This window comes from Emys orbicularis, chromosome 3 (genome assembly GCF_028017835.1).
Source record: "Emys orbicularis isolate rEmyOrb1 chromosome 3, rEmyOrb1.hap1, whole genome shotgun sequence".
Lineage (NCBI taxonomy): Eukaryota > Metazoa > Chordata > Testudines > Emydidae > Emys > Emys orbicularis.
Genome location: NC_088685.1, coordinates 67741924 through 67762041, shown reverse-complemented (window position 1 = coordinate 67762041; position 20118 = coordinate 67741924). Strand labels below are relative to the sequence as shown.

General features: G+C 39.8%; 1 protein-coding gene across 2 annotated transcripts in view; it reads left to right on the top strand.

The window, feature by feature from the left end:
- Positions 1-20118, top strand: part of ME1 (malic enzyme 1) — a 358560-nt gene that overhangs the window by 77144 nt on the left and 261298 nt on the right. For both annotated transcript variants that reach the window (XM_065400345.1, XM_065400346.1), the window contains exon 3: positions 707-856. In XM_065400345.1, coding sequence (XP_065256417.1) covers positions 707-856 — 150 coding nt within the window. The remainder of the gene's footprint in view (positions 1-706; positions 857-20118) is intronic.

The following is a 20118-nucleotide window of genomic DNA, read 5'->3' as shown; positions in this document are numbered from 1 at the left end:
TGGGATAGGAAAGAGCAAGTTCAAATCTTTGCTGCTGTTTTGTTGAAGACACGTTTTATGCAAAGCATTACTAAGAGATTAAAAAACGAAAAACCACCACTGTAAACAAAATATCCATAAATATATATTTACATGAGCCACAACAACTTTGAAGGGAAATCTTTAAATGTATACACACACCCTTTCTCCCCTCCTCTTTCTCTTTTAGTTAAATGTGTGCTGTAGCTAATCTCTAAAAACATTTGCACAACATGTGCATTTTAAAGATTACAAATAATGTCTTATTCATAGTGAAATAGGTAAATATATGTTCTTACATTTGGAAGTAAATTGGGTTTATGATTATCCCATTCAAAATGCAACATTTGGCATGTATGGATTAAGGTTTAAGTTGGACCTATGTTGCTATTTTAATGCAAATGTAGCATTTTGTGTCTGACAGGAATTAGCTCCCTTCCTGAGCATGTTGACTGTCACCTTTGCAACAGTTTCAGCTTCTGTCTACTGTTTGGCTCAAGTTTGTTATCCTTTAGAACTGAAGCACTTATGCTACTAAGATATGGTTAAATTTAAGTACCCTGGACCAGAGAGAGACTTTGTCTGGAACAAACAGAGCTTTAATTAATGCTCTACATATCTATTTTATTTTTTAACTATTTTAAATGTTCACTTGGATACCTGTCTAATTATATTTAATTCTCCACAGATACATTCTGTTAATGGGTCTTCAGGATCGAAATGAAAAGCTTTTCTATAAAGTGCTGACGTCTAACATTGAAAGGTTCATGCCTATTGTTTATACTCCCACTGTGGGTCTGGCTTGCCAACAATATGGTTTAGCATTTCGGAGGCCAAGGTATGTAAGTTTATACTTCAAATAAACGTAATTGTATCTTTTTTTCCCCTCCTGGAAGCTTTCTGTAGGATTTTTTTTAAACATAGTTGAGTGTAACCCAAAACTGGAAAAACTGAGATAATTCAAACTATACTAGACTAAAAATGTAGTTAAGTTAACTGTAATTTGTATTGTATTGCAAAGATAAACTGTTGTTTCAGTATGTTAAAACATGGATGCATTTTATAATCTTACTAAGCCTAATTGGGCTTTCCTACAGGCACAATTGCATTTGTTACATGTCAGCAAAAGGATGAATTGACCCTAATCCAAATTTAGTTAGCAGTCTGAGGAGCATTGGCTTTAGAATATGCGTGTGCACCACCCACCCCCATATATACATACAGAGAGAGAGAGAGAGAGAGAGAGAAATTCAGGAATGTGTTCTAAATTTTTATAGCATTTTCTCATTTTCTTTCTGAAATGAATTTTTATGTTGAACAATAATGTGTGAAGATGCAGCATATATAAACCTTTTTAGATAGAAAAGACACTCTCTGTCATATCAGGCAGCCCCTTAAATTCACTTCAGTTTTTCTGCCAACTGTTTTTTTTTTTTTTTTTAGTTTCCTTTTTAGGTTATCAAAGTACTATCACTTGATATATCAGTATTTATGAGGCCTGCCTGTCTCTTTCTGACATTATAAACCAGCATTCGAGGAGGGCTTGAGCCACATCATTAAAATGTTACTATTCAATAAGATTTACTTTTAAACATTTCAACTTAAAGGGCCAAATTATCTGCTGGTGTAAATCAGTGTAACTCTACTGATGTCAGTGGAGCTATGCAAATTTATAAGTTGAAGATCTGGTCCCAGAACTTAAATTCTTTATAGGATAAAGTTCAGGCTCCTTTATTTTACCTGCACTGACACTTGGCAGGAGGTGGAGGGAAGGGGAGAAAGGGAGAAGTCGGATGCAACTTTTGTGCTCCTCTCTTCCCACCAAATCCATGGAGTTAGTTCTCCACAGGTCTGCTGAGGTTAAGCTGTTCCACAAGTGGTCCACACACATCCATCCTTCCTTGCTATGATCACAAGCATGGGTGCTGCTGCACCCCCTGGCTTGAAGTGGTTTCCTCCATATGTAGGGTTTACAGTTTGGTTCAACGGATTTCAGTACCCCCACTATACAAATTGTTCCAGCATCCCTGATCACAAGTGCTCCTGGAAGGAGTAATTTGAGTTGCTGTTCTGGGGTTGTGCCTAGAGTGAACAGAATGTAAAACTGTGCTTCAGAAAATTTGATGGTGTTTGATGGTGATCACTGATGAGCTGCATGTGAGTTTCCTATTAACAGATCCAGCCTTTCTGATCAAAACCTTGAACACAACAGTGTAAGCCAATTGCTAGGGGTGAAAGAAGAAATCAGCTGGGCTCCATTTTTTTGCAGCAGGAGTCTTTGTGGCAAAGAGAGGGCTTTATTTTTAGGTATGTGTTGCAGTAATCAAGCCTGGAGGTCATGAATGAAAAGATAACTGTGGGCAACCTGCGCCCTTCTCTGACCAGCATAAACTTGCCCACCCAGCTCCATCCCAGAGTTTGAAGAGCCTGATGCCCCATTCCTCAATCTGACATCACTCCACTCTTCAAGATACCAATTTAGGATTGGTGGGGAGCAGTGGAGAGAAAATATCGTATGTTGTGAACTTTTGAAGTGCTGCCTGGGTAAAACTTTGGCAGCACATCACTGGCAAATATGTTTTTCCATACTCCTAATATAAAAATACTATTTAATTTTAAGATTAATCCAACACTAGTAAATGCATGGCTGTATATGGAGTTATTCTTTAGTATCATTTGTTTCAGGTATATATGATCAGAAATGCTGAAATGCCATTGTCATGCTGCCAAATGGAAACTTTTCCAAGTCTCCACTATGCAACTGTCTCTGGCATGTCTGGTAATGGTAATTCAATAGGATCATAAAGCATTATGGATCTTCGCACTGTATCTCATATCCAGTTTAATTCCTGTTTTCCCTATGTTTAATTTTAGAAAGGCACAACACATTAGCCAGTCATGAGTGATAAATAAAGGCCTTGTATCAAAGGAAGGACATAATGACAGCAATTAATATATCATGTAGTATTTATTGTGTTGGGTGGCTAAGCATTAAAGAGGTAGCTGTTGGTGGCATTGAGCTGAACTCCATTTTGCTTTGAGACTTTGACTAGGCCAGTGACATTGCCTTGTTGGCACAGTTTGGTGAAGTGCTGCAGCTGATGGCTCATCTGGCTGGGTAAGATGCAGCGCACATTGCTTTGGTTATCAATCAGGACAAAGCTAAGTGCTGGACGGTGTTTGAAAGATGTGGATGCTTGTATAACAGAAGCCACCACCATGTTTGGAGGTTTTCAGTGGCCTCTGTGGAGATGTCGTGATATCAAGCTTTCTGTGAAGCTGCATATCTGCAGGACCGTGGTTATACCAACTTTAACATATGTCTGTGAAACATGGGTGCTAGGGAAGGCTGAAGAGCGGTGGACTGTCATTTTCAATTCTCATTGTCAGCTACTCCATATTAAGTGCCAAGACAAAATCAGCAATGAGGACACTTGTAGCAGAACACAGCACCCACCACCATCAGTCTGTTTTGGTTTAGGCAGCAGATATAAATTATTAAGATGGAATTAATTACCAAGTGTGTTTCCCAAGAAATTTCACTACTCCATCAGGGAGCATGAGGTCACCAAATGCCTTGGTGGTGCAATAAGATTGCCAGTGATGCACCGAGACTGAACATCCAGCCAGGCTGTTTTAAGGACCTAGAGAGATCGATCCATGTAGCACTTGATCTGCAAGGAACCCCCCATTGGGATTTGCCATGATGATGATTTATTGTGTTGGAGTAATTAACTGTCCTATGATTGTAGAGGTATTAATGGGCCACTCTACCTTGAATGATCCCTTAGAATATGTGCTGATTACTTATTGCTAAACAATTTGTTCCACCTTGCATTTAGATGTGATGTTTGGAGTACCTTTCCCTCACCTGAAGAAGAGCTCTGAGTGGCTCAAAAGCTTGTCTCTCTCACCAACAGAAGTTGGTCTCATAAAAGAAATTACTTCACCCACCTTGTCTCGCTAACATATTTGAAGACTGTTGTCAGGTCCCCACTCAGTTTTCTTTTCTCAAAACTAAACATGCTAAGTTTTTAAATCTTTCCTCATAGGTGAGGTTTTCTAAACCTTTTATAATTTTTGTTAGTCTAATCTGGACTGTCTCTCATTTGTCCACATCTTTCCTAAAGTGTGGTGCCCAGTACCCAGCTGAGGCCTCACCAGTGTTGAGTAGAGTGGGATAATTACCTCCTATGGTCTTACTTAAAATTAATATACCCCAGAATTTGCATCATCTGCAAATTTTATAAGCATATCCTCCACTCTGTTATCCGAATCATTCATGAAAATATTGAATAGTGCCAGAGCCGAGAGTGAACCCTGCGGGACCTGACTAGATTACCCTCCCAGTTTGATAGCGAACCATTAATAACTACTGTTTGAGTACGGTCTTTAAACCAGTTGTCATCTAAACTGCATTTTTCTAGTTTGCTTATGAGAATATCATGTGGATTGTGTCAAAAGCCTTACTAAAATCAAGATATATCACATCTACTGCTTCCCCCACCACCACTAACTATATAATATAATATTAATCAAGAAAAAGTACAGAGGGGGCTTACAGGCCCCAGGTCAACTTGGCTTTTAACTTTATCAGCTCAAGAATTAAAGCCTATAGGGGTGCCAAGGGTTGAACTCATGCTGCTAGCCTGAGTTAAAAGCTGAGTTACCTTGCCTTCATTGCTGATTTAACCTGAGTTAGTTAGCACAGGTTAGTTAACCCAAGTTAAGAACGAACCTTTCTTTGCTGTATAGACATACCCTTAGACATACTGCCGTGCGTAATACAGAAGATAGCATAGTCATTGTGTATAAAAGACTCCCTAATTATAAAATGACTTTTTATAAAACACCATTAAATTATCTACTAAATATCAGTATTAGTCTGGGTCACAACATTTTAATATAGCTGTGTTCTAGTGCTCAACCCCTTCAGGACATAAACATTGTTTCTGTAAAAAAGCATGGCCCACTGAAAGCCTGCTGCTTATGATGGCTGCCTGACCTGTTTTGTATTACTGTGCTACATGTTTTTGTACCTTCTGAAATGAATTACTTTTTACTGGTGATTTTGGAATAAATTGTTCATAAAGGTTTTTCATAGCACATCCAAATGTGTGTTACCATTGGGGTAAGAGGAAGGACCACAAAGTACAGTACTTCATCTATAGTCACTAGTCTCTCAAAGTGGATACTGTTTATTGCCATATGTTTTGGGGACTGAGGTGAATATTGAAGCCAACCTAAACTGATTTTGGAAAATAAGTGGATAGTGGTTAGATTCTTTGGCTATAAAGTGGGGGAGCTTTGGGGATAACAAAAGAAACCTGTTCTTTTCTTGATACCCATCCTGGCAGATGAATATTTCCTTGGTCATAAGACATACATATTCTTCTGGCACACTGAAAGATAAACATGCTGGTAGGAGATGGCAGAGACAAATAACGTTCCAGCTTGCTTTACCATATTGTATACCATAGTGTCCAGGTACATTTAGAATAGTCATTAGTTGTGGTATTTCAGTTATGACAGTGTGGCACCTGTAAATGTTTTTTTCAGTTGACCCAGCATGTCTATATGTGTGTACACAGCAGTATTCTGCATAGAAAATGTATATTTATAGTGCAATTATAGATATATGCACTTTTAAAAGTTTCAGCTTGTTTCACCTCACTTTGAAGGACATATTGATATGAATACATCCATTGATAATGGACAGGGCATCTATTATGTGATACTGTAATAAGTCAGTGGCTCACGATTGGCTTGTAACTCAAGTTCAGCAGTGTAAACTGTATACTCAATTTACAAGGCACTCTCTCTCTCGACTCTGTGTGTGGCCTGCCATACAGAGTTCCTTCAGCCACTGACATTCAGTTTCTTGATTGTCAATAAAGTAATGATTAAAAAAAACCAAACCCTTCTCTGGTTACAGCCTACCCCAGTTCTCCATAAAAATCACGTGAACTCCCTCTGCCTCTCCCCATGAAACTAATCTTGTTTCATGAAACAACAGGGTCATCTCACAAAAGAAAATAACTATCTCCCTACAGACTAAAATCCTGCCAGATTTGAGTAGAGATTAGAATGTTAAACTAGAAAAGCATTCATAGGTACCTGTCAAACAAGGTATCCTTTTTACTTTACAGGACAAGTAGAAGTTTTTCAAACGGTCTTACCATTATTTTCTATCCCATGATAATAACTAAAGAAAATCACATTAAAACAAACAATGCTGAGGCACGAATTAACTGCATTGCAGTATATATTATATAAGTATTGTATTGCCCACTTTGTTTATGATATCCCCAGCAAAGAACCATATATGGTTTGATGATTTGTCACAGTGTAACTAAGACTAGGATGTTTCAGCCTTATTAGTAGCCTCAATTCATAATTCTTATGCATTGGTCCCTGTAATGGTCTCTCTGTCCTGGACCATCCCATTGTAGTATGACCCGGTGTTTCCATGATTCTTTTTTGTGACTTCAGTGGTCTGGAATAGTAATAACTTGGCCCTCCAGCCAGAGCACATTATAGTTCCACCCCAAATAATGGCTGACAAAATAGAGTAAACATCACAACATCCTCTATCTTTCATGGGCTCCTCTTCAGCCTCACTTTTCTTCCAAAGCAGTAGCTTTTGGGGCTGCTCCATTGGGTCCCTCAGCAAAACTCAAAAAGCCCAGATGAAAATACAAATTTAACACATTCCGCTTGCACCAGGCTTAAGCTTTTAGTCTATCTTAGATTTTCCCTAGTGGTTCATTCTCTGCAGAGCTCTGAACCACAAAGGCTGCCTCCCTGGATTCTTGCCCCTGTTTTAAGGCCCATCACAGGAGCTAACTCCACTCCTGTTGCTTTCCCATGGTTCTCCCTCTGTTTGGCTTCTGCCATGCACTTCCCACAGAGAGGATACTCCAAGCTATCTCTCGCCTAGATCTTGTCTCCTCAACTGCACTAAACTCCTTCCTTTTAATTCCTCTCTGAGTTTGAAAAACCCTCCAGGTGTAATCAGGTGGGGCTGTTAGAGTTCTCAGGCTCTAGTGAACCCCTTCTTGGCCATCACAGTCTCATATTGTCTTCTGGTCCACCCAAGTTAGAAGTAGGCATTTGCAATTGTTTTGCTGGGAGAAAAAAACAAGTTAGTAGTTGTGTGCTACATGAATGAAACAAACATGTAGCACAATGATGAGGAAAAAGCATTAAAAATTTACAGTAGTAAAAATAAGGTTTAATTTGCAGAAAGGATAGAATGCAAAATAAGAGGTAATGTTTCTGTTCCATCCAGTACAGTGTGTAGTACTGGTCACCTTATTACAGTAAAGTTGTTGTTGGTTAGTATGTAGGAGAACAAAGGTTATTACTTGTACAACTTCTGCATTGTAATTTTAATATTAAATCAAGTCACTGTCCCAAGGAACTGATATGGTACCAAGTTTCAAGATTCTAATTTTCCATGAAACTTTAAGGGAGTTGGATTTTTTTCATAAAGACATTTCTAGGAAACCATTTGATGATGTTTCTTTTTAATTTGTGAAAGGATTGATAAATTTCATAAAGATTTTTTTACATTGGTGTGTACAAGCCCATAAAATATATATATAGAGAGAATAAGTGATATTATGGAGGCATCATATTAACGCTATACTTATGTATGCTTGGATTGAGATTTACATTTACATAAGATTAACTTGTTAAATATAAACTGTGTATCCTCCCCAAATGTACAGCTCATTAAGGGTAGGATTATTTTTTGATTTTTTTTTTTAAATTAGTCTGTTAAACATTTTAAAATTCTTTTTTTTTTTTTTTTGTAAATCCTAATTTTCTTTAGAGCGCTCTAAAAAAATAAATTCCTGATTTTTGAAATTTGACAACTGACTTCTAAACTAGCAAGATCTAAGGCATGGGCTACTGTTAAAATGTATTAATGTATATGGGATTTTTTTTTTTTTTTTACTTTTTAAATACTGTTCGATATAGCTATTCCTATCCATGTCATATAAATATCTTGAATGTTTTTTTTTAAACAAGGAAATTTGCACACAAAAAGCATCATTAATTTAGAATTAAAGGTTATGTTTCCATATAAATTTCAGTCCTTTGATGCGTACATTAAGGATGAAAACTGAAAGTGTGAGTATGTTAGAGAGGTGTTACTTTGGTGGTATCATTGAATAGCATGATGGTAAAGGGCTAATGCTTGGAGTTCAGGATTGTGTTGGTGTGAATGTTCATGTAATGTACCATTCTTGGAGTGATAGTCCACATGTATTCCACTTTGGTACATATGTAGCTGAGACTTTTTGAACAGGAGTGCCCATTGGGGCTGTACATGTACCCTACATGCTCTCCTCATATAGAAGCCATTCCATTTTCTTGCTCATCTTTGTTGCATTTCTCCCATTCTTTTCCAGTTCTACTATTCCAGTTCCACTATATCCAATTTGAGATGGGGCGACCAGAACTGTACGCAGTATTCAAGGTGTGGGTGCACCAGGGATTTATAGAGTGGCATTAGATGTTTTCTGTTTTATTTTCTATCCCTTTCCTAATACTTCCTAACATTGTTAGCCTTTTTGATCACTGCTGTGCATGGAGTGGAAGTTTTCGGAGAATTATCCATGGTAGTTCCAAGATCTTTCTTGAGTGGGAACAGCTTTAATTTAGGACGCATCATTATATGCGTGTGGTTGAGATTTTTTTTCCCAAATGTGCATTACTTTGTACTTATCCATATTGAATTTCATGTGCTATTTTGTTTCCCAATCATCCAGTTTTGTTAACTGTTTGCAGTCAGCTTTGGACTTAACTATCTTGAATAATTCTGTATCATCTGTGAACTTTGCCACTTGATTGCTCACTCCCTTTTCCAGATCATTCATGAATATGTTGTCCCAGTACATATTGTTGGGAGACTCTGCTGTTTACCTCTCTCCATTGTGAAAACTGATCATTTATTCCTACCGTTTGTTTCCTATCTTTTAACCATTTACTGATCTATTACTGAAAATATCTAAGTAAGTCTAGGTTCTAGAATGCATTTTACGATTTTATTTTATATGTAACCATTTGTTTCCAAATCTTCTACTTGCTATCACTTGAGTCTCTCTACTTTGTTAAATAAACTTTTACTTGTTTTCAGTATAAACCTGGAGTGGTTATCTGAGGTTAAACTGCTAAGCTCGGGTATACTGCTTCTTTGGAAGCAGCAAATCTGTGCATACTGGGAGTTTCCAGTGGAACAGGGGCTAGACACTCCAAGGAGATGCTCTGAGGTCTCAGGGGCGGGAGCGTAGACATAGTGGGTAGTGCTTGTGTTGCCTGTGGCTGGTGGAGTCGGGGAGCTGGCACAGACAAGGCTTCCTCACATTAAGGGCAGGTGGTAGTGAGGTGTCTCAAAGTGCTGGGTACCCCAGGAAGCATCACAGTAGCGTAGCTGGCAGGATCTATACCCCGTTCGCTGGTTAACCAAAGCTCATGCTCCAGGCACAGATATACCAGATCAGATAATACTAAGAGATTCCAAAGTAAGAAGGTTGGAAACAAGTAAAGAAAAAGGTTATGCTTTGTTATTTTTCATTCGTTTATTTTGGATAAGGGGAGAAGAACAAAGAATGGACAAAATGAGTAACCTGGAGACATATGCTTAACATACCAAACTGCAGCTGGAAAAATGGTGTGCTGACCATGGCTTGGAAACAACAGTAAAAAATGCAGAGGGGATAAGAGCTTTACTTATGGAATATGATAAGTATCAGGGAGAACTGACTGATCCATCAAAAGTACCTGAGGTCAAGGGGTGGGGCGTTGCAGGCTTAGGAAACCAGCCTGGCACAGGTTCCAGAGAGAGATCCATGCAGTTAGAACTGGCCTGAGTAGAGATCCAAAAGCTGGAAATAGAGATGAGAACCTGAGAAAAGGAGCTGGAAGCAAAGAGACACCAGGAAAAGGAGATGTTAGCAGACATGGAAAAGCTTGGAAGCAGAGGAATGAAAGCAGGTAGCAGAAGCCCAAGCAGGGCTTTGGAGCTGTGCTCCGGAGCTGCTCTGTGCTCCGGAGCTGCTCTGCGCTCCAGCTCCGGGCTCCGCTCCAAAGCCCTTGGGCTGCCCAAGAAAGGGAAACGGCAAGAGAATGGTGATCTGAGGTGAAACTGATAAGCTGGGGGGTACTTTGGAAGCAGTGAATCCTTGAATACTGGGAGTGGAACAGGGGCTGGACGCTCCAAGGAGATGCTTAGAAGTCTTGGGGCTGGAGTACGCCTGTCACTAACTGGTGGAGAGAGAGCAGGGTCTGTGTAGACACAGAGGGGAGTTACTTGTGTTGCCCATGGCTGATGTAGTCAGAGAGCGGACTCACGCTAGGCACAGACAAGGCTTCCTCTCACTAAGGGCAGGTGGTAGTGAGGTGCCTCACAACCCTGGATACCCCCGGGAAGTGTCACAGACCTTGATCTCAGTTGAGCCCTTTAAGCATTACATAATACATATAATAGTAAACTCTAATGAATTTGGTGTGCAGGAGGAAATCTGGGTTAAATAGAAAATTTATTCAGAACCTGTATTTTTGCAAAGTATAAGGTATAAGTAAATATATGGTATAAATTTACTGAGGAAGGCTAACAGAATATAAATGACCACTTACACTTTATTCTGAAGAGGAATATAATAAGTAGTCAAGATTGTGGTAAATAATCTTGGATTGGATTATAGTAAACCAAGAAAAGATAAGCATGAGGGTCTGGTTGTGCTGTATATCATATTTCACATTCATTTGTATTGAAATGGCTACAAGGTTGTGTTTTATTATGGCAAATTCAGCTTTAATAACATATGAAAAGATACACATATTTTGAGCTTGAGTCTGTGCAGCAACGCACACAAGTAGTTTCCCTGCTCAAGTGAGGCCTTTATATACACACATGGCCTTTAGTGGGACTCTGGTGAGTTAAGGTCTGCTTGTCCAGCAGAGTTTTCAGATTCGGGGTCATATTTAATAGGGAGTTTAAGGGCACTGTCAAACCCTGAGATAGGTAGTTAGATAGCCTTAGAGGATAGGTCAGATCTCTTTCTTAATTAATTCTGTCTATGCTATTGATGTTTTTCAGTAATTAGGTTTTTAAGAGGCATCTAATTGACAACAAATGGTAACTCATAAAGCAGTCTTTGTGCAATATAGAATGGAGACGATCACCTGACCATAAGAAATATTTAATCTCAAGGAAACCATCTGGAAAGTAACTATGGACCATTGGTTTGAAAGCTGACATTTGTTTGTAAAATTTTGAGTTAAGGGTTCTAACTTTATTATTATGGTTACTCTGAAGATTTAACATGCAAACAAACATAATGCGTTCATTCAGCTATATGTCCGAGTAGTGGTTACTAGTTGATGATGCTGGTACCCATAACAGATTCTGAAACCTACTGTTTTGCTATGAGGATAATCCAGAATCTGTTGTGGGTACTGGTGGCATCAACTAGTAACCACTACTGGGACATAAAGTTGAATGAATGCGAACAAATGTCAGCATCTGGAAAGTAACTGAGGACCATGGGTTTGAAAGCTATGTCCAGGTACTTAAAATAAGATATGAATACAGTTAAGAAGTCTGTACTAGGAATGTAATGGAGTTATGATTTTAGTTGCAATGTTCAGCATATCCTCTTTCAGAAGCATTATCTCAGAATTTGAATTGGGAAAATATTTTTGGTGAATTTTTTTATGGTCTTAAAAGAAAGTCCTAACATCAAAAATAGCTTATTTGAACAAAAGCATGCATATTACACATGACTACTTCTTAGCAACCAGCAGAAGTTATCTTTTGCTATAAATGAATTTTAAAAAACCCTAATAAAATAACAGTTCATTCTGCTGCTTTATTCATCCAGCAAGTATAAAAGTGGTAAGGTTCAATGGAAATTCCCATTAAGAATCCAAAAATAACTTTACTGCACAGTGTGTGGAACACCCAGGTGTTTCAGATTTATGTGTAAGCTCAACATGCGGAGAATGGAGAAAAACTGTTAAATATTGTTCTAGTTAAGACTTTAGAAACTGTTTAAATGTTGGGTAACTGTTTCTGTGTTTCCATCTCTAAAAGGAAAAGCAATTTCAAACAGAATCACAAAATCAAATCGTGGTAGGTATTAAACAGTGTCACATTCCTGTTCATCAAATTGCTTCTGAAATTCCTCACTATTGGAGTCATGTGCCATCACATTGATTGGGAACCATTTAAAAAAAAAAAGCAGTTAGTTGAGGTCACATGTCTTGAAGCATGTCCCGAATCTCATTAAAAAGGAAGGTATGTCAGTCTTACCTTTCTGTTCCTTTTTCTTCTGCATGTTGTTTTGTATAGAACCAAATCTTCCATAATTTCAAGAGGTTACTTATCGTCAGAAGATTTTACCTAAAAAGTTATCTTTTCTTGTGAACTAATAGGCCTTGGTACTGGCATTTTCCTCATGTTTTGGTCCTTGCAGGGAAAACATTCCTTCCCAACTTGGATGTCAAGCATTCTCTCAACTTCTGTATTAACAAAGACACACAGGTCTGAGGGAGAGTCCATTTCAAAATTGATAGTTTAATGTATTGTGAACTTGTCTATTTCAGATCTTAATGTTTATTTTTCTAGTGCTATGGCAGCATACCAAACATGTTTTGTTAAAGTTTCTGGGCTTGATTTTTGAAAATATCCATTTTGGGGACATACGTACTTACTTTGTTTATTTCAGGATCAAAGTACCTTAGTATGGATAAAGGTGCCTAGGTACAGAAGTTTGGAAATTGGTCCCTTAATTTTAATATTTGCAAGGAAGCAATCTACATTTAGCTTCTGAGGAGAAGTCAGACTTTTACATTGCAAGTCTGCTTTCATTAACATATTCATTGCTCACTAAAAAGAGGAGAGTGTTGAATTCAAGATGGTTTTACAGTTCCCAAGAAAACTATATCAGGCCAGAAAGCAGTGATTATCTTGCGTTAACAGAATGAATAGAATCTTGAAGTTGAAGGCAGACATTGCAGTTCATCTGCCTGCCAATACAAGATTGTTCCCTGCAGTGTGTGTGTGTTTGTGTGTACGTTCGCGCAAGGGTGCAGATACATTTCTTGGGTGGGTGTAGCCAGCTGTAATAGGGCTTTCACCACATTACTTTGGAGACTATTCAACACCCTAATAAGTTTTGCATGATTTTTTTTCAGCATAAATTTTCCATTTCTTAATTTGTTGGATGTCTTCCTGATACACACCCCTTCAGAGACTAAAGTCTTGTCTACATGAACTCTTAGTTCATGGCAAGCTGGGGTGTGAATTGACCCCACACTAGCCTTCTGCGAACTAACGGTTCTTACCCACGAAAGCTTATGCTCCCAATACTTCTGTTAGTCTTAAAGGTGCCACAGGACCCTCTGTTGCTTTTTTACAGATTCAGACTAACACGGCTACCCCTCTGATACTTAACTTGTCTGTGTGGACCCTGCTGAGAGGCATTAACTCTTAAACTAAGTGTTTGTGTAGACAAGCTCTGAGGATAGTTTCTCTGATTATCAAAGGACCAGAAATTTTTTAAGTTGGCTCAGTTGGATCATCAAGGCCAAGAAAGTCTTTTTTGCTCCCTTGTGGCCCTCCATGAACTCTTGTTTTAACGTACAGATAAGCATTATTTTTCTCATTAAAAACCAGACTCTTGAAGTTTTGGGTCCATTTGACTCTTAATCAAGATAGCATACCTCATTCCCACTTTGAATAGCCTCTTCCTCTCTTCAGAAAGGATTGAATCATGTAGTATTTTCAGTTATGAGTGACTGTCTATTTCAGGAATAACAGGTTTTTTTTCTTATAGCAAAAATATGACCTTTTATTATTTGCATCTGATTCTGGGCATGTGCACTGCTGTCTCAGTGAGGCACCTGAGCATCTATTTCATGCCTAAGCCCAGTGCAGGCCTCAAACCGGGCAAAGGTAGGTGTTCCCTTGCTTAGCTTTCCTTCCAAATCCTGTAGATGCACACCTGGCTCCATACAAAATAGCTGGGGGAGAGGGTGCCTCTCTTATAACATTTAGCCCAGTGGTAAGGGAACTTACCCATGATGTGGGAGACTCCAGTTCAATTGCCCCTTCTGTGTGATGAGAATGGATTTGAACAGGGGTCCCCTGCCTTTTAGGTGAGTGACTTAACAATTGGACTATGGAATGTTCTGATGTAGGTTTCTCTGAATCTCCCTTGTTGAAGCCATTCTGCTTTGTATTAAATAATTATTAATTGGGCCAGAGAAAGAGTGAGAGTGACTCTATACTGGCTCAAAACTCAAGGTTCGTCCTGTCTCTGACAGTGATTAGTATCAGATCCTTTAGCAGAAGGTGTAAGAAATCTGCAGTAGGAAGATGTGGGATAATCTGCTCCATATAGGTTTTATCCTGATCTCTAATAGTTAGAAATTGGTGTAAGCCCATCAGCACAAGGTTTAACATTCCATTCCAAAATTTGTTAATATTTGTTTGTTAATAATGCCGACTCTGGATATTCTTAATATTCATTTAAATATTCAGGCCTTCTCTGAATTTTGTTAAATTCCTGGTTTCAGCGACTTCCTGTGGCAACAAGCTCCTCAGTTCGTTCACATACGTGAAAAAATACTTCCTTTTATTGGTTTTGAATTTTACACTTTTAAATGTTATTGAATATCCCCTTGTTCTTGTGTTATCGGTAGAGTGGAAGTTCCCAATCTACCTCCTTTATGCCATTCGTTATTTTTTTAATATAAAATATTTTCCAGGCCTTTGATCATTTTCATTGCTCTTTTCTGATCCCCTTTAGTTCTGAAATATCCTTTTTGAGATGAGGTGATCAGTGCTACGTACAGTATTCCAAATGAAGCCATACCATTTATTTATGTTAAATCATTATAATCTTATCCCATTCCTTCTGCATCCTAACATCTGGTTAGCTATTTTGACCAACATATCTAAAGTATTTTCTTATTTCTTTGGGAATATGCTTGCCTTAGTGCTGCACCAGCTTTTCTCTGCTGCACATTTGCTCTATTCAGCAACACCCAGACCTCTTGGTTACATACTCAATAACCTTTCCTCCCAGCTAGTAAAATTCCTTTGTCAGTTTTTTAGTACTCTCTAGTAAGGTTTTGTTTCTGCATTTCTTAAAGATATAATGATCTCTGTTTCTTACCCATAAAATGTCAATTCTACTCTTTTTTTAATATCAAATCAATCCCATTAGAAATATACCCAAAAGAGGTTGTATTTGAATCAGGTAACCACTGTGCTACTGCAATCATTTAAGTATTCTGCCATCTTCATGTACTACTACATTTGGAGAATGCATAAGCAAACTACATGGGGTAAGAAATAAAGTACTATGATGGCTTTAAAATGAAGGGAACCGCAAAGCTCTATAGTAGGATTTGTATTCTTTAATGATAGGGGGAGCTGGCAGTGAACTATAGATCTAGGTCCTAATACTCTCCATTATAAATGATTCTAGTAAACTTTTTTTAGAAGCAGGCTTGAAATTTGTCAGAGACAAAGCTCTGGGGCTAAAGATGTGTCTTTCATTTGTCCTAGGAAATTGCATTCAGGCTTGGCTGAGTTATAATCTTTTTTTAAATTACCTTTTCCCTTCTCTCACTTTCATTATTCAAGAAAATTTTGGCAGCATGCAGAAATAATTGAACATGAACATACTAAAGAGCCTAGCCTTCACCCTTCCAAAGCAGCAACAGTGTCGCATGCTGTACTGGGAACACCTGGGAGCTGCTGGAGCAGCTGTAATAGTAGAGGGAGAAATCTGGGCTGGGTTCTCCCACCTGGACCACTATCCCCCTGACATATGGCTCTACTGTCCCATCATCTCTCCTTACAGTCTTTGCCTGCTGACAGTTAATATCCTGTAGCTCCAGTGGTAGAAGTGTGTGCTGCTGGGCTGAAAGTACACGGTTTGTATCCTGATGATGGTACATGATTGGGGGCCTAGGGGTTGTTACAGTTGTACTTAATTTTGTTTTTACCTCTTTCTTTTAAAACAAAATATAGGAAATAACATAAAAAGAATCCTATATTAAAAGATATTCTTTAAATTGCAAAGACAAGAACTCAAAAATTAGGAAATGCTGGATTTAACATTGCCTGTGTAACCTTAATTCTGTACTTTATGTATATGCGTCATGATAAAGTTTTATTCTGTGCACTGGATGGACACACAAGTTTGCATGAGCAACCTTTAATCTGGCATTTTGTAATTTTTGAGGGCTTGACTTTGGCAACCTAAATAACTTTCATTTAACCTACTCTATTTGTGTGCAATATATTAATAGTTGATCTGAAAAAGGTAAATAGAGAGGTGGCAAAATTTGCAGATGACATAAAGTTATTTAGTTTAATCGCAACTAAAAATACTGAGGAACTAAAGAGGGACTTAAGAAAGCTTAAATGAATTGGGAGCATTATGGTAAATGAAAGTCATTGTTGACAAATACAAGGCACTACACATAGTCTGAACTACTGAGCATATTAATGACTTCTAAAATCACTATAGCCACTGGAGGAAAAAACTTGTGAACAGCTTAGTGAAAAACTCTGCTGAATGTGAAGCAATGGTCAAAAAAGCAAACCTGATATCAGGATGTATAAATAAGGCTGCGAGTCTGTCATGGAGGTCACAGAAGTCACGGTTTCTGTGACTTTCCATGACCTCCGTGACTTCTGCAGCGGCTGGTGCCGGCTCAGGCAGCCCCTGCGCCAGCAGCAGCAGTTTGGGTGTGTGGGAGAGGGCTAGGGTCAGGGGGTGTGGGGGGCTCTTACCTGAGGGTGGGGGGCTCCCACTGTCATGGCTTGCAGCTCCTAGGCGGTGGAGGGGGAGGGGGGCTGCCCGCACCCGCAGGACCCGCCCCCGTAACTCCCATTGGCTGTGGTACCTGGCCAGCGGGAGCTGCAGCAGCCGGCGCTTGTGCCCCTCCACCGTCTAGGAACTGCAGGGATGTGGAGCCGGGTAGGGAGCCCAGTGGCGGATTAATAATTTTGCTGCCCCTAGGCCGGGAAATAATTGCCGCCCTGGCCCCGCCCCGACTCCGCCCTTTTCCCGCCCCAATTCCAACCCCCTCCCCAAAGTCCCCGCCCCAACTCCGCCCCCTCCCTTCCCCTATTGGATCCCTTCCCAAATCCCCGCCCCCGGCCCCGCCTCTTCCCCCAGCGCGTGGCGTTCCTCCTCCTCCCCCCTCCCTCCCTGCGCAAGCCCTGGGAGTGGAGAGAAACAGGAGGCGGCGGTGAGCTGGAGCAGGGGGGCGGGGCGTGGAGGGGAGCTTCCGCCCCTGCAAATATGCCGCCCTAGGCCTAGGCCTTGTCGGCCTAGGCAATAATACGGCGCTGAGGGAGCCCCGCCAAACCCTCCCTCCTCCCCCCACCCCGCAGCACCAGCAGGGGTCCTGGGCCGCTTCCCCCAGCACCCGCGGTGACCCCGGATCCCTCCCTGCCCCCCCGAGCACCCACAGGCCCCCCCCCCCAAGTTTTAGTCACAGGTATTTTTAGTAAAAGTCATGGACAGGTCACAGGCTTAAATACTTAAATTTTTGTTTACTGCCTGTGACCTGTCCATGACTTTTACTAAAAATACCTGTGACTAAAATGTAGCCTTATGTATAAATAACAGTATAGAAAATAAGACTGAAAATATTATTGTCATTATATAACTTTGTCACGCTTTCACCTGAAACAAAGTGTTCAGTTCTAGTCACCCTATTTCAAAAAGGTTTAAAGCAGAAATGGAAGGACTCCAGAGGTGGGTGCAAGAAATATTGGGAGACATGGAACTTCTGAATGAAAAGAAAACTATTTAGTTTAGAGTAGTGGTTCTCAAACTTTTTTGATCATGCTCCACTTCATTGTGTCTGTAGTAGTTTAGCTCCCCCCCTCCCCACCTTTGGGCACTTGGCCAGCAGCCACCACTCTCTGCTCAGCTCTGAAGGCAGAGTGGAGAGCAGCGGCTGCTGGTCAGGCATCCAGCTCTGAAGGCAACCGTTACTTCTCCACTGCTGCTGGTGGCGGCGCTGCCTTCAGAGCTAGGCACCCAGGCAGCAGCCGCCACTCTCCAGCCACCCAGCTCTGAATGTGCACCGTAAGTTTTTTTTTTCCTAAAGCTTTTCATGCCCCCCCATACATTCTGCACCCCCTAGGCGGGGCACACCCTGAGTTTGAGAGCATCTGGTTTAGAGGTGTGGCATGATAGACACACAAAAATAATGAAAGATATAGAGAAGGTAAATAGGGCACTCCTGTGTACCTTTTCTAATAATGCAAGAAGGAGGGAACCTCCAATGAAATGGAATGGCATCAGATTTAAACTAGATAAAAATAAATACTTAAGTTACATAATTATCCTGTTGATACTCATTGCCTCAAGATTTTATAGAGACCAGGAGTTTAGTAGGATTAATAAAGAGTGTTATTTTTTATGGAATGAGAATATTGACAGTTATATTTAGAAGAGACTGAACAAGAAATTGGAGGTACAAGCCAACAGTGAACTGATGGATGTTAGGATGGAAGTTTGCCTGTGAGCAGTTTATTCTGTGACTGTCCAATATGGGATTTCTTGCATCTTTCTCTATAGGATCTGATACTGACAGACACACTAGTCTGATATGATTCTATGATTTCATCTTGGCAGAAAGAGAGGTCTTTTATTGTCATGAAGTTTCTGAGGGAGTTTCCTGTTCATTTTCACACTCTGAAAGCTGTAGTTTTGATGACTCTTTGTTCTCTGATATGTGTAGAATAAATTGAAGGCTCTGTCTTGCAGGGACCCCTACTTTATTTTTTTTATCAAGGGGACAAAGGCTAATTCTCTCTCTTATCTTATCACTTGAAATAGGAATTCTGTTCCGATCCTAAGAATACAGAGGAAAAGAAACCATTGTATTGACTTTGAGAGGCCCCTGAAGGTTTACCTCAAGCATACCTTAGAGCAGGGGTCGGCAACCTTTCAGAAGTGGTGTGCCAAGTCTTCATTTATTCACTGTAATTTAAGGTTTCGCGTGCCAGTAATACATTTTAACGTTTTTAGAAGGTCTCTTTCTATAAGTCTATATTATATAACTAACCTATTGTTGTATGTAAAGTAAATAAGCTTTTTAAACTGTTTAAGAAGCTTCATTTAAAATTAAATTAAAATGCAGATCTTATCAGTTTAGTGTGATCCTTGCCCTTGCTTTTCCTTGCTGAGTTTTCCAATGTCTGGCACATACTTGGATACTTTAAGCTGCACACAGGCTTCTGAGTGATCAGTTGTTATCCGGCTCCGAGAGGGACAGAGGACCGATTTCATGTGTGAAAATAGCTGTTCACACAGGTATGTGGATCCAAATGCTGAAAGCATTGCAAACGCAGTTTTCTTCAAACAGTTACATTTCACTGGCAGGTAGTTCCAGCAGGTTAGAATAGAGGCCCCATGATCTCTCTCGGTAGCTTCAAGTGCACTCCGCAGATCTCTAAACTTTGATGCCCACAGTTCTTAGCTTTTTAATTGAATGAGCTTGCATTTCAAAATCTTCAACACCAATCCACTGAAATACAGACAAATCCAAGTCGCCTTCGTTGCAGTTTTCAGGTTTAATTAGAAAAGAAATCAGTGGGCCAAATCTCTGGAAAACTTGAAATCTGTCAGAAAATTCTGATTCCAGTTCTTGCATGTACATTCCAATCTCATCAACACTGACAGTGCAACGTGTCGATAGCTCTTATATTTTGGAAGTAGTGCAAAGTCGAAGTTCGAATATCCTGAGAAAAAACTGCTAGTTTTACAACAAATGCCTTCCAGGCTTCATAAAGCTCCAGAACGGTTTGCCATGCACCCTGGAGACAGAGGTTGAGTTCGTTTAGCTGAGCGGTGATGTCAGTTAGAAACATGAGCTTACACAGCCATTTGTCATCATCCAGTTCAGGGTAGTTTTGTCCTTTTTCCGACAAAAAGGCCTTGATTGCATCAAAACAGTTTACAAAGCGCACCAAAACCTTGCCACGGCTTAGCCACCGAATGTTGCTGTGAAGTGGAATGTAGTTATAAGCACTGTCCATCTCTTCTA